General features: G+C 43.0%; 1 protein-coding gene across 5 annotated transcripts in view; it reads right to left on the reverse strand.

Annotated features, from left to right (window-relative positions):
- KCNQ3 (potassium voltage-gated channel subfamily Q member 3) overlaps positions 1–15,301 on the reverse strand; it is a 349,316-nt gene that overhangs the window by 74,329 nt on the left and 259,686 nt on the right. The window contains exon 2 of one of the 5 annotated variants that reach the window (XM_055287277.2): positions 3,559–3,656. The exons of the other annotated variants lie outside the window; for them this stretch is intronic. Coding sequence (XP_055143252.1) covers positions 3,559–3,656 — 98 coding nt within the window. The remainder of the gene's footprint in view (positions 1–3,558; positions 3,657–15,301) is intronic. 5 annotated transcript variants of the gene reach the window in all.

The raw sequence follows: 15,301 nt of genomic DNA on the forward strand, positions 1-15,301 counted from the left end.
TCCCTCCATATGCCACCTCCTGGACACACTGGAGTTGAGGACAGACCCTCCAGGCCATGGCCCCTATGTCTTTGCTGCACTCAATCCATCCAGCAGCTCTCCCAGGTTAGAGCCTCATGCCTGCTAGAGTTGCATGCGGGTGGTCCTATAGTCCTGGGGTCTCAGGGGCTGCCTACTCTCGTGACTTCACTGGGCACTGCCCTAGCGAGGTCTCTGTAACTCTGCACCTGTGACAAGTCTCTGCCTGGGCCCCCAGGCTATTTGCAATATCCTTTGAAATCTAGGTGGAGGTCCCTATGCCCCCACAGCTCTTGCATTCTTTATGTCTGCAGAATTAGCTCCACGTTTAAGTTTCATGGTACGTTATCATGTATTTCTTCATTATTACTGCCAAGGTCCAGGGCTTGCACATTCTGGAGCAGCGGGTTCAGCCACAACTTGTTGACACAATTGGGTCATGGCTGGGGTGGCTGAGGGGTGCTGTGCTGGAATTTGGGGAGCAGAGACCTAAGGCAGGGAATAGCAAATGCTGAGGCACTTCTCTGGAAGCCTCTCTGGAAAAGAGAGGCACCCAGGCACCTCTCTCGAAACTTTGCTCTCAAAGTCCCAGATTTTGAAGATCTGAAATGCCTTTCAATTCATTTTCCCATGGTTTTGATGAATAGAACTAGGCTTCCTTCTATCTATATTAATATCTTTATCAAACTGTGGCTTGATCACACCTTTGGTATTCTCTCCTGAACATGCCTTTTTGTTCTTTACATGGCCAGACTGGGAGCTTCCCACATCTTTCAGTTCTACTTCTCTTTTAATTATAAATTCCTTTATAATTTAACTCATTTCTTTTTTCTCTCATTTTATTGCAAGAAGGCCAAAAGAAGCCACGCAGCACCTTCAGTGCTTTGCTGCTCAGCTATTTCTTCTGCCAGATATCCTAGTTCATGGCTCTTAGGTTCTGCCTTCCCTAAAGTCCTAGGGTACGAACACAATTTAGCCAAGTTCTTTGTCGCTTTATAACAAGGACTGCCTTTACTCTAGTTGCCAATACCTTGTTCCTCATTTTCATGTAAGACCTCATCCAAATGGCTTTTACCACTTGTATTACAATCTCGGCTCACTGCAACCTCCGCCTCCCGGGTTCAAGCAATTCTCTGGGTACAGGATTTTTCTAGCCTGCTCTTCCAAATTCTTGCAGCCTCTGCCCATTACCTAGTTGCAAAGCTGCTTCCACATTTTCAGGTATTTGCTATAGTAACAGCCCCACCTCTCAGTACTAATTTTCTGTCTTTGTTTTGTTTTGTCATAACAGAATACCATAGACTGGGCAATTTATTTTAAAAAATGGTTTCTCAGAGTTCTGGAGGCTGGGAAGTCAAATACCAAGGTGCTGGCCTCCTGTGAGGGTCTTTTTGCTGGATCATCCCATCCCAAGGTGAGAGGGAGAGAGAGAGAGCAAGAGAGGGCCAAACTCACTTTTATAACAAACCCGCTCTCATGAGAATAAACCCCTCCTGAGATAAGAACATTAATCCATTCATGAGGGCTCTGCCTCTTGAAGGTTCCATTTCTCAACACTGTTGCATTGGGGAGTAAGTTTCCATCACATGCACTTTAGGAGACACATTTAAACCATAGCATGACACGAACTGTGTGTTACTTTAGGCTTTGAGGCAAACTTCCCTGTGACCTGACCAAGCATCATGAGTAACTCCTGTCAAGGAAGACCCTGGGTCCCTGAACTGGACACATCAGGGTTTCAAACCCAGTCTCAGTACAGGACTTCTGGTTCCTCAACTCTAAAGTGAGAATAAAGGGTCTACCTCATAAGAGGATTCAATAAAATAATGGATATAAAATCTTTACTGGCAGGCAGTAGTGACTCAGTAAATAGTACTTCCTCTCCAATTCGCTGACAAAGGCATGCTCCCTTGCAAATTATTTATCACTTGAAACATAAATTTGGGAGTCAGACAGGGAATGAGTTTAAATTTTGACTGCATTATTTATTGCTGTGTGACTTTGAGTAAGTAACTTAACCTCTCTGGTTCTCCAATCCCTTGTGTTTATTACGGGGATAATCATTCAAACTCAAAGAGTTGCTGTGAGAACTAAATATGCCTCCATTTCTCCATCTGTAAAATAGGGATAATAAAATGTTTAGTCTAGTGCTTGATAGATTTCAGGGATTATTATTATTATTAATGATTGTTATTTTTATTATCACATAACGTGGTGCCTGGGGAATTTGTAAATTCTTAATAACTGAAAGCAACTGTCACTATTACAATATATTTGGATTTCATCAAACATATATCTTTGGGGACCTCTACCAAGAGACACTATATTTCATTGTCTTTCAGATACCAATCAATTGTAACACACACAATAATTGTACAAACTACTAAGAAAGGAAAACTGACAATGACCTTATGACAGCCATTGATTGTGTCTCACATCCTCATTTTAGAGACGTCAAAGTGGGAAAAATGTGGAGCTTAGAACTGATGAAACAGAAGTAGGTAAATGTTCTTTATAATCAAGTCCTTGAGGACAAACCCTTTAAACAGGGCAGTGTTAAGAAGTGACACTGGGTACGTGTGAGCCGTGCTGGAGGCAGATCCTACGTCTCCAACACCAGCAATGGCAGGTGCATGAAGGCAGGGTTTATTTGGCCTAAGCCTTTCTATTTTTTCATATTCTTCCCCTTCCCATACCACAGCTGTGCATTATCCCTGCCTAGCCTCTGGCACACCTGATCCACTAGGAAATGGTGTCCATTTTTCCTTTGAAATAACACCTCACATCTGGTCTATCTCTCTCTGCCTCTATGACTAACACTGGAAAAGACTCATCTTTCTCCAGCCTCATTCTGGTCCCCCATCCTCTGCTTAACTCCTGGCCTTGGCTGGGCATCAGGGCAATTGTTCTGCTCCCTGTCTCCTCTCTCTTCTCCTAACCCACCATCTCCTCATCCTCCACCCTTCATACACACAGAGCCACTTGGCATTTGGGCAACTTGATTTATTAGAAAGTGAAGGGTCTTCTTAGGAGTCAGGTAGATCTAGGTTTAACTTCTGAATCACATTTCTATCCATGTGCACTCGGTCACATTGCCTCATCTCTGGAAACTGCAGACTTTATTTATTAAATGAAGCTAATAAAATGACATTGTACATATTTACATACCAGAGCACTGCTATTCAAGTGCAAATGAAAAGCCAGCATCAGTAAAAGTTGGTAAATTCAGACCCTTTCTCATCATCCTCCATGCTTGAAATGCAGATCACCCCCTCTCTGTTTTCTTCCTTAATTTTCACCACGGTGATAAGATTATGTTCTCCTACAGAGCATCCTACATGCAGAGCACAGCCCTTCTCTAATGCCCATCCAGGAAAGCTGATCCTGGAAGCTTGGACAATATACAAAAATGCCTGAGCTTCGTTTCCAGTTGGCTCACTCTCATCAGGATCATTTTTATTGACTTCTTCCTAATTTCTTCAAGAGCTTGTCATAGGACACATTGTATGTAAGAGCTGGATGGGGTTGTGTGGTTCTCACCCTCCAAAAAGATAAGAAGGTAAGCCTTGAACAATCAGAAGAGAGAAGCACCAAGAGAGAAGCTTACTTCTCTTCGTTGTAGGAATCTGCATGATCTTCTAAGGTGGGAGAAACAAAGGTGTTATTAAAAATCCATAAACCTCAAACCAAAGTCCATTCAGCTTTGTAAACAAAACATTATTTGCCTGCACTATGGATGGTATTTGTTGAGGTCTGAATTCATCCTTCCACCGACACCCACTTTGCCATGAAAATGATGCCAAATGTCAGAAGGATGTTTAATTTAACAAACACTTATAGAGCACCTACTATCGGCATTTATAAAGCACTGTCTGTGTACAAGGCACTAAACTAAAAGCAGTGCAGACTTGGGGAAAGAGCGTGAGCTTCAGAACCAGATGCTATCTTTGATCCCAGCCTCTTATCCTCAAGCTTTTGTGACTCAGGCTAAGGTATTTAATTTAATAAGGTAAACGATCTTAGCCCTAGCCTCCTTATTTGTAAGTTGGTGACAGCAGTGTCCACTTTGTGAGACTATAGTAGAAACTGGTGATAAAGGATGCAAAGTCCCTGGAAGATCCTCTGGTAGGCAGAAATATTCAATAGGTGGGTTCAAGGACAGTCTTGCTGTGACTGCAGGTACTGGGCACAGCACCCTGCTTCTAGGAAGGCCAGGGCAGGAAATATCTAGAGCAGCTGTACTAATAGATGTGCAAGGCAGAGCATCACCTCTCTCTCTGGCAGAAGTCCTTCAGCTGCTCTTCCCCGGGCCCAGGGAGAGAAGACTTTGGTATGTGAGGGTGGAAGGTGAGAAGGTGGTATGAGGAATGGAGAACAGGTTGCATGACTCCCCTCAACCTCTCACACTTTCCAGAAGAAGAGGACATATCTATAATAGGCTCACAGTAGATGCCAGCATTTTCTCGTCAGTCCTGCCCCATGTCTTTCCAGCCATAAGGATGTCTCAAAATGGCTTGGGGCTTCTAGTCCAGAGCCTAGGATCTAGAGCACCTGCTCTGGGTCATCCCTGTCCTTCCACCCTATATCACCTGGATTTCCACAGCCTCCCAGCCCTCTAATTCTGCCCTGGCAGGCTTTTCTTCAGCATTTCCCACTGCAAGTCCAAACTATCCCAATTTCTGATTGGTTCCTGGTCACGTTGCACGTCCACTGACAGACACTTTGGCCCCATGCATTTCTAGTCCTCTGGGTTTAAAAGACTCAATTCACAAAAGACAACTTAAAGCAAACAGTGGAAATCAAAATAAAAGAATCTTTATATTGAACTCAAAACCTAATAAATCAACTATTTTCATCTGTCCCCTTTCCAGACCAAGGACACAGTCATATACAAGGTTTACAAAATTGCACTGTCACAATGTGGCAGTCCACATTTTATATTATTAAAGCATATCTAGAAGTTTGTCCATTTCTTCTAGATTTTAAATTTATTGGCATATAGTTACTCATAGTAACCACTAATGATCCTTTGAAATTCTGCAGTATCAGTTGTTATGTCTCTTTTTCATTTCTGAGTTTATTTATCTGAATCTTCTCTCTCTTTTTCCTAGTCTGGTTAAGGTTTTTCATTTTGTTTAACTTTTCAAAAAACCAACTTTTTCTTTCATCGATCTTTTGTATTATTTTTTCATTTCAATTTCATTTATTTCTGCTCTGATTCTTATTATTTCTTTTCTTCTACTAATTTTGGGCTTGGTTTGCTCTTGCTTTTCTAGTTCTTTAAGATGCATTCTTAGATTGTTTATTATTAAAGCATAAACAGTCTTCCACTTAGTTATAAAATATTCAAAACAATCATGTTTAATGAAAGAGCAACATTCTATGACATCAGTGCTCTAAAATATGTATAGCCATTGTCTTACTGCTAGATATTTGGGTTTAGAGTCTTTCGATTGTATGTTACTATAAATAATACTATGAGAAATGCCATTGTGCATACAGTTTTTCTTTAAGACCAACTCTTTATAATAAGTCTTTGGAATTTCTGGGCTTTGAACATCTGTATGGATTTTTGCTCCATTCTGCCAGATGGCTTGACTAAAGAGTGACATGATTTTACACGATCTCTAGGGTAAGGTATGAGGACCTATTTTCATCCTAATTTCACCAGCATTGGCGATTACTATTTGCTAGCTGTATTGCTACTTTAATAGGTATAAAATGGCACCTGGAATTTGCATTTTAATAGGGAATAAAGCGTTGTGCCAAAGGACTAAGCCACTTCTTATAAGATCCCCAGCTGAGGAAGACAGGTTCTAGGAAAAATGGAAACTAGAATTCTCAGCAGCTCCAAAATTACCTCAAGTAGGCATTTACCTTCTCCACCTACACAGCAGCCAAATCAGACTCCAGCCTGTTCAACCACTTCCAGGCCGAAGGCAGTGGGGAAATTACCAATGAGTAATTGGCATATTACTTACATTTCTTACCATGCCCTGGAGACTTTTTTCACTCGGATATAAAAATTGGTCCTCTCAGACTCAAACTGAAAAGTGTAAACATCTCAGCCTTTTTTTTTTTATCCCATTAGCACCTTTCTACAAATGGCCCTACTGTTTCTTTTGAGAGCCAAACACATAGACACAAAGTCAGATCTGAGTCCTGTTATGTTTCCCCCCAGCATGACACAAACATGGATTATTCTAGACATTTTTCTTTTCCTTTTGGAAATCTCATTAGAATGGAAACATTTAGTGGCTTCAAGTTTCCAAAATGAGAGAGATTAAAAAAAAAAAGTACATCACACCAGCATTAGCATGGCAGAGACAGCTTCTGCTTGCCCAGCTGTGCTTCTAGAGACAATAGGCATGATGGCTGATTGTTGTAGCAATTTCTTTCCCTCCCTGGGCTCTGTGTTCATCTCTAAATGCTCCTGAATTTTATATTTACTTACACAGTCCTTTGTTCAACACATGTTTACTGAGCAATTACTCTGTACAAAACCCTGTGTCGAGGTACGGAGGTGACCTGAGAATCAATTCTGCCCTTAAGATATGCATGGCCTTATAAGGAAATCAATTACACTAATTACTTTAATCAGCCTTAAAGTAGGCATGGCACATGCTACTCTGCTGGGACAAAGGGCGGTCAACAGTACCCTACTAAGCTCTTGGTGGTGACCAGCTATTGGCTGCAATTAAAAAAAAACGCAAAGCATTTTGTGGCTTTGAGACCCCTAAGTTAAGGCTAGTCACTTAACTTAGGGGAAAAAAATGCAAAAAGGTTATTCACTAGCTGCTGGTGTTATAAGCCACATCTGCTTCAGTTTTGTTGGCCCTACTATTCCCAACTCCTAGGACCAGCATCAAACTTTATGAAATGAGGCACAATATTAATCTAGGAGAGCCCTGAGAAAGTAAGGACAGGCTGCATATGTTTTGATATGTAGAAAAAGAGGGGTAGTAAGGGAAAGGAATATCAGGGTCAGAAAATATGATTTTAAGTTTTTGCCACCAACATCCTGGGAGATATTGGACTAGGTTGACTCTGAGCCTCAATTTTCTCCCCTGCAAAATGGGTCTAATCAATAGACTTCTGTTGGGTCTAATCAAAAGACTTCTTAGAGCAATTGTAAGATGTTGGGTGGGAGAAACAAGTAAGCGCACACACACAAAATTCTAGTACCATACCTGGCACATAGGAGGCCTTCAGCTCAGGCTCATTCCATACCTCTCCCTCCTAAAACACCTCCTGGATCTAGAGCAGGTTTGTAACTTGTATTTGCATCAGGGTCTGGGAGGGGGCAGCAGGGAGCATTTTGGCCTTTGGGCTATTGCAAAGGAGGCAGACAAGCTAGAATGGCTCAGCACAGGCCCCAGGGGTTCAATTATCTGGGAATAGTGATGAACAGGAGGCAGACAGGCCCTTTCTCACAGACTGTTTATCTGCATGGGAAGAGAGACAGGTTACTTGTGGGTATTTGGGCTTCTAGACACACTGGGAGCAATTCTAACAGGGCCCATTTTCTCTGAGGATAATGGGTGGTCAGACTTCCCATTCACTGGCCTCTGCCTGTCTCCTCCATCAGTAAGTCTCCACCCTCCCTGAAAGGAGCCCTCCTCATTCTCTAAATCTGTGCTCCTCCTCTGTGCCTTTCCTTTGTTTCTCTCTAGCATACTTGTCAGAGCACTTGGGGAAGATGGTTGGTGCCAGCTAAACACAGACTGAATGGCGTCTTGCCCTCCTTAGGCAAAAAGAGCTGGATGTGGAAAAAAAGGTTTGTGTTTCAATGGAAAATTGTGCCTGCTCTGGGTTATCAGGTTCTAGGCCTGTTCATTGTCATTAAGCCATTTTTTTTGTATAATGTATGTAATTCACACCACATACACACACACACACACACACATACACATATTGATGATCCCCTACTTACAATAGTTTGACTTTGAATTTTTTTATGTTATAATTATGTGAAAGTGATATGCATTCAGTAGAAGCCATTCAGTACAGTATTCAGTATGTTGCATAAAATATTCACCATTTTATTACAAAGTAATAAATTACTACAGATTTTACCCATCTGTAGGCTGATGGAAGTGTTCTGAGCATGTTTAAGGTAGTCTAGGCTAAGCTATGATGTTCAGTAGTTTAGGTGTATTAAATGCATCCCCGACTTACAATATTTTCAATTTATGATGGGTTTACTGGGACATCACCCTGTCATAATTAAATGATCCTCTGTGTATGTGTGTGCATGTGTGTATATGTGTGTGTGTGTGTAAATTGTCTTCTATCTGTATAAGAGTCATGACTGTATCTTTTCTAGAAAATTTTATTTTAACAAGGATATTCTTCCAGGATGTAATGATGACCTAGATTTCCTGGGCATCACAATGTCCTGGAACCCCGGTCTGCAAAGCTAGCTGTGAATTAAAATCACCTGTGCACCTTAAGAACTCAAACACCAATGTTTATCTTTAACCCACACATCTTCTAATGTACTAGCTCTGGGTGGGGCCCATGCTGGTCTGGTTTTTAAACTTCCTTATGTGATAGTCATCTGCAGTCAGGGTTAAAAGTCACTCTCCAGAAGGAAGAAATCACCAGCTCACATTGTGGGCTCTGGAGTCTGACTGTGTGGATGTGAGCCATGTCTCTCGCTGATCACCTGTCAAAGAAACACATGAGCCTGCAGTGAGTGCCTGCCATGGGCAAGGCTGTGTCCCTGCAGTCAGAAAGAATGGGGTTTGAATCACGGCTCTGATACTTTGAGTGAGGAGCGGTGGGCAAGTTACTTGATAGCTATATACTTGCTATTTTCTTGACATTTTTACACTGTGTAAAAAATTACCTCAAACATGGCAGTTAAAACAACACACAGTTATCATCTCACAGTATCTATGGGTCAACTGACTGCCGCAGCTTATCTAGATCTCCCATGTAAGGCCACAGAGTGTTGGCCAGGACTGGGTTCTCATCAGAGGTTTGACTGGGGAAGAACCTACTTCGAAGTTCACTCAGGTTGTTGGCAGATTTCATTTTACTTCCTATGACTGTAGAGATGCATGGCAGCTTGCTTCTTCAAAGCCAGAAAAGGAGAGAGAAAAACTCTAGCAAGATGGTGCTATACTTTGATGTTATATCAAGAGAGAAGATCATGGAGGCCACCTTAAAGTCTGTCCACCACAGTATTCTCATCTAGAAAGTTAATATCTACATCATGGGGTGGTTGTAAAAATTCAACAAGACAGTGTATTAAAATGGGTTGGCACATAATCACTCAATGGATGTTATTAGTAAAGTCCTGCACAGAAGCCACTTTTGCATACCTTCCCATAGCAGAGAGCATTGGGTCTCCCTCTGGGCCCCCATAGCACTCTGCACAGGCCTGCCTTGTCTTTTATCACAGTGTATCTTCCATGTACTCCTTGAGCCTACTGGGCCCTCCCTGAAATCTTGCCATGTGGCCAGCTTTGATCAAAGATTTGATCAAAATGCAAGTCATGCATCATTTTTTGTAATCCTCACAGCAAAGTATTGATATACAATTAATGCCATTTCCAAGATGGACAAAAATAGACTCCAATACATGTGAGAAAAAATTGTGCTTCAGTATAAAACTGGACATTGGTTAGATTACACCCTTCCACGTGACCTGACTCAAGTTTTTTATTATCTTTGAGCTATTTTACAACTCTGTAAATTATAAACAACTGATAGCAATGCAAAAATAATTCTTGCCTTTAGATGTGTGAATTCTGTCCTGTCTAGTAAAGTTTCAATTGACCTTCCCCCCTCCTCCTGTGTAGAATCAGAATTGCCTCCATTTGCCTGTTTAGTTCAATACTCTGATCTATAAATGTGTCGCTTTTTCAGATAACCTTTTGAGTCCTTTATAAGATCTGCCTGGTTCCCTCACTGACTGATGAGTTAAAGAAAATCTTTAATATGCATTCATTTTATATACATATGAGAGTCATAAGTCTATTTTTTTATTTAAAAAATATCTTTTGGACGGGCATGGTGGCTCACGCCTGTAATCCCAGCACTTTGGGAGCCCAAGGCGGGTGGACCACAAGGTCAGGCATTTGAGACCAGCCTGACCAACATAGTGACACCCCATCTCTACTAAAAATACAAAAAAATTAGCCAGGCATGGTGGCGGACACCTGTAATCCCAGCAACTTGGGAGTCTGAGGCAGGAGAACTGCTTGAACCTGAGAGGCAGGGGTTGCAATGAGCTGAGATCATGCCACTGCACTCCAGCCTGAGAGACAGTGCTAGACTCCAACTCAAAACAAAACAAACAAAAAAACCTTTTAACAAGGTTACGTATATTTCCCAAGCCACAGCTAATAATTAGTAGAGCTGGCCTTCACCTCTCACCTCTCAACCCTGACCCCCTGGGCTTAGCTACATCAGGATTCACATTTTTTACTACTTGCTGTAGTGCTAAACACAGAGCAGGTACCCACTGATGCATTATTTGCATCTTTGCTCAGCTGACCCTGATTATATTTGATTCATCACACACAGAACATAGGCTCACACACTCACTTTTTCAACTCAAGAATTTACCTAATTCCTGCAATTCCTATGGCTTCAGACAAAAGGCCCTCACCACTGGCTTCAGCACCAAAAACCTCTACAAATCCTTCCCTTAAAGGAGCGGGCACCTGTCTTCCCATAAATTCCCCTCAATTATCCTTTTCTCTCCTCTGGAAACATATGCAATACCACCTTTCTTCCATGAAAAGCTCTTCAAGCATTGGGAGGCAGTTCTTTAATTTCTCTCTATTCTTTTTCAGAATCATGTTCCTTAAACCTGGTCTTCTAGGACCAACTTTCAAGCATCTTTACCATCCCAATCATTCTCTTCGGGACATGTCCCACTCTCCCTGTTTATTGAATAAGTGATCTTTAAATCTACTCAAAGGCTCATCAGGTCCATGTCAAGTAGAAGGCCTTCCCCATCCATGTGTTCAGCCAGGTTCATTTAAGAAGGGGAATCCTGGCTGAAGACTCAGGCACCCGGCCATGCTTCAGTCATTCAGCTGTCGACTATGTGCTTCCTCCCACAGACTACATCCTCCTCGTCTCACTCTGCTTCACCTCCACTGCTGTCACCATCCCCCTAGCCTGTGACTTTGGCCTTTTCCCATATAGGCATTAATTACTTGGGATGACTCCCTCCAGGCCTGAGCCATCCCTGCGATGCCCTTCTGCAAACACAGACCTGTAGGCAGGTGCCGCTGCACTTCCTGACACTACCCACAGAGCAGGTGCACTTCTTCCAGTCACACCAGGAGCCTATGTGTGCAGCCTCTGTATTCACTAGAGTTCAGGACACCTGCATGACACTGTTGACTTTTCAAAGTGAACTTATGGAAAACTAAAACCAAGACTCCTTTTTCTTTTTTAAACATTATTTTGAAACCATGGATCATATATCAATGGTGTCTAATGGACTTCTTCCTGGACCTAAGCACAGGTCTTCACATTGATCTTCATTCAATTTCTTCTTCTTAGACCCAGCCCATAACGCCAGCCACTGCAATGATTTTGGAAACTCAGTTCTGCCATCAGAGCTTAACTGTCCCTTCCAGCTTTGTCATCTGACAGTTTGATGGTCCCACCAGTGGCACCAGGGGCTCCATTTCACTGACCAAGGTGCCACTCTCCTTCTGCAATTTCTAATTGCTTCCCTTTTCTTTACTTCCCAAACTGCCTGGGGGTAAAAAGGATTCTGGTTTAGACTTCCTACTCCCTCTGCCCCAGAGTTGGTTTCCTTGAAGGAGCTTTTCCAGTTTGGCAGGAGAGGCTATTTCATTTTTCTGTGTCCGAGAGTGGCTGCTGACAACTTCCCAGGGTCAGGACGCAAGACCCAATCCAATCCCAGTTACCCTCAGCTACTGCAGAGTGCATGTCACCCCTCTCACGCTGAGCTGGTGGCAGAGCTCACCCTTGTTCTGTCCCTCCCTTGCTCAAAGGCCGCAGGCTTAGAGGATGAGGAGAGAGACAGCTTTCTGAGTGGGCCCATCTAAAGGCCAGCCATCACTTTAGTAAGGTATTGCAAGCTCTGGTTTGAAAACCATCGCAGTCACAGTAACAAAGACCCCAAGTCCACTTATCAAGGTCCCCTTGATCTCACGGGGCTCTAACGGGGACTGAGTCAATCAATGCTTCTCAAGGCTAAGTTATGAAATGGCATGAGAAATTTGTCATGAATGCAACATTTCAAATGGGATGTTTTTTTTTTCTCTCTCTGTAGAGGTGTGGACACTAAGTTTTCTCCTTGAAATGAGGACAAGAAAAAACCATGGAAAATACACAGAATGACTCAGAACGTACCTAGCTAAGGCATTGTAGGTACCTATGTTCATCTTCACAATAAAGATAAATAAGTTCTAGAGCAAGGAGGCAGTAAAAAGACCTAAGACTTGGGTTAGGAGACCTGGGTTCTAGTCCTGGCTGTGCCCCCAAATCACCTCGGTGCTGCAGGACAAGACACTTTACCTCTCTGAGCTACAGTTCCCTCCTGGTAGCTGAATAATTTCCATAGGTCTTTTCTAGTTCTGATTCCGAGATACAGACCACAATTTATGCAATAGATGCGCTCCTGAAAACAAGCAGGTACATGTTTCCTCCTGCAACTGAAGATGATTTTAAATGAACCAAGCCAATATTTCCCTCTCTCTCTCCTTTCTTTCCTTCCTTCCTTTTCAACTTCCTTCCCTTCTTTCCTTCCTTCTGTTAGGAGCAGAATTCTTTATTCAAAATAAATCTTAGGTACAAGTCCAATAACTGTCGTATAATAGAAAAAAGGTTGGTGGCGTTATGGGGTGCGGTGGTGAGGGGCAACCCTGCCTGTTTGTTCACCGTTGACATCCTCTCCTCCCTCCCCTCCCCTCTCCTCTCCCTTCTCCATATGCATACATACAATTGGTACCATTTGCAAAGCACAGATTTAGGAGAATTCCTTTTTCAAAGTGTCTTCATCTTGATGAACACACTACCTGAGAAAGCAAAAATGACATTGCCACATGGCAAAGCATGTTTATGTCATTCCTTCATTAACTCTCCTCTACAAATCTGCCAGGCTGGGTAATCAACCCCATGCCACAGGTGAGGAGACTTAGACCGATTAGAGGTGGGATGTATCTGTTTTGATCACTGCTGTGTTTGGCATCTGGGGCATTGCCTGGGATTCAGTAGGTGCTCCGGGAATAGTTTTTGAATGAATGGTAGAGTTCTAGACCTTCCTCAGTCAACTCCTGCCAGTGTTGGGGCTCCAAACACTCTGACTTCTGCCCATCCACAGATGCTGGACTCCTTTCTGGGACATGTGATCACTTCCAAATGTCACCTTGTAAATTTGGATTGTCAGTCAGGCTTCCATGAAGTGGAGTGCACCTGTCCTTCCCCCTGGCTGGAGAAGGCAGATGGAGCCATGCACTCGGGCAGCTTGTAGCTGCAGCACCATCACCTACATCTGAGTCTCAATTCAGCCAATCCATAGCTGTGGGACCTTAGGCCAGTCACTTAATCTTTCTGAACCTTAATTCCATCACCTCAAAAATGGGATTAATAACAATATTTATCTCATACAATGTTTACGTGGGTTTCCTGAGATTATGTATGGGAAAGAAATATGGAGTTAATTCTAAGTGTATGGAAGAGAGAAAAATATTTAAAGTCAAAATTAACTATAGCTATTTATGCTGCAGTTGACAACCACAGGGACAACAGCAACATAATATGTAAGGGCAGTGCCATAATTCACAGTAGAAGATGCATCTCTAGTCTGTTTTCTTCTCTCCATAAAGAGGATTAAGGAGAAAAAGAGAAAGAAATGTGTTCGAAAGCCTTGGGCAGTTCTGTTTTGCCCTGAAAGACTGTAGCAGGTGCTGTCCATGCTCTGCCCCATTTCTCTCCTCAAGGATCTTTTACTGTTTCCCAGGCTCCTGCCTCTGAGGAGCCTGTACCCGCTGCTGTTTGTTGAAGGAAGTAGCCCATAAGTTACTGGAACTGCTTTCTCTGTGGTCACCAGCAGAGGGCAGATGTGCCTGCCAGGTGAGGGTTGGGCTTAGCCCATGACTGATAGGTGGGGGTGCTGGTGAAGGCCCGGCTTCCCTGCCCTGGGTGGGTAACTCACATTCCAGAGTTCCCCTGTGGGCAGAGGCTGAAGCTCCCTTCCATGGGGTGGGACTTTGCTAAAGTTGTCCCTTTGACTGTGCCTCTCTCCTTCTCTTCTCTGCCCCCTCTTGTTCAGGACACCTCATCTTATGGTCCAGTTTTTGGGAACTCAACGTTTAAGATAAAGGGGACTTGAACCTGAGAGTCTATGATTATCAGTAAATATAAATGAGTCTGAGAATATGCAGAAAAGTAAAAAGAGCTACATTTCTCTGCATAATAATCTCCTCTCATAATGTATCAGGAGCTGTATTATGCAGTACTTGGAAGAGCCGCAGAATAGGGGCCTAGAGAAAGAAAAGATGGAAGGCTTTACAGAGAATAAAGGGCCAAACCACATGGGAATGTAAAACAACAATGATGACAACAGCAACAGCAACAAAACACAACTCTGAAGTAGCCCAAACCTCAGTGAAATGTGCTACATGCGCAAGTGTTTTGAGTGCGTGATATTCTGAGGGACATCAGAGGGAAAGTGCTGTGCACCAGGGCTGGATGCCACCGGCACTAACAAGGACATAATGATGACCCCTTTCCAGGATAGGAAGGAGTCACCTGCAGGGTTTCATAGTCAGGGGACAGCAGGCAAACATGATCCCTCCCCAGCCCTGTCTTTGGGCAGAATGGATGGGAGGGACGCGGCCTCCCACCAGTGGCACAATGCGTTGGAACCAATTCCACTTGGATCCCAAAGGCAGAGAACTTCAATTGACATCTGGGTTTCGAAATTTTGATTGCACAGACTCCAGCCTAGGAGACAAGTACCCAAATCATTCTTAACACACATAGCAAAAGTGAAAAATGCCACAACAAAGGGGTGCAGAGAGTTGGAGGGGCTGCACAGAGGGAGGGTGCACACACTATCATTTGGTTATTTGCATGTTAGGAAGCACTTATTAGCTCATAGTCCTCTCTGACAACACAGAGAGGGCAGAGTGGGCACCTGTTAGAGTCATGTTACTCAGAGCTTGCATATGTTCAATGGGCAAGAAGAAGTGGTGTGCTGGAGCCAATTCCTAAGGAGTCTCTTAAGAGTCTCTGGAATTTTGCAAGGCTGGTAAACTGTTAATTAAAGAACAGATTATAT

The sequence above is a fragment of the Symphalangus syndactylus genome, chromosome 7 (assembly GCF_028878055.3).
Source record: "Symphalangus syndactylus isolate Jambi chromosome 7, NHGRI_mSymSyn1-v2.1_pri, whole genome shotgun sequence".
In the NCBI taxonomy this organism is placed as follows: Eukaryota; Metazoa; Chordata; class Mammalia; order Primates; family Hylobatidae; genus Symphalangus; species Symphalangus syndactylus.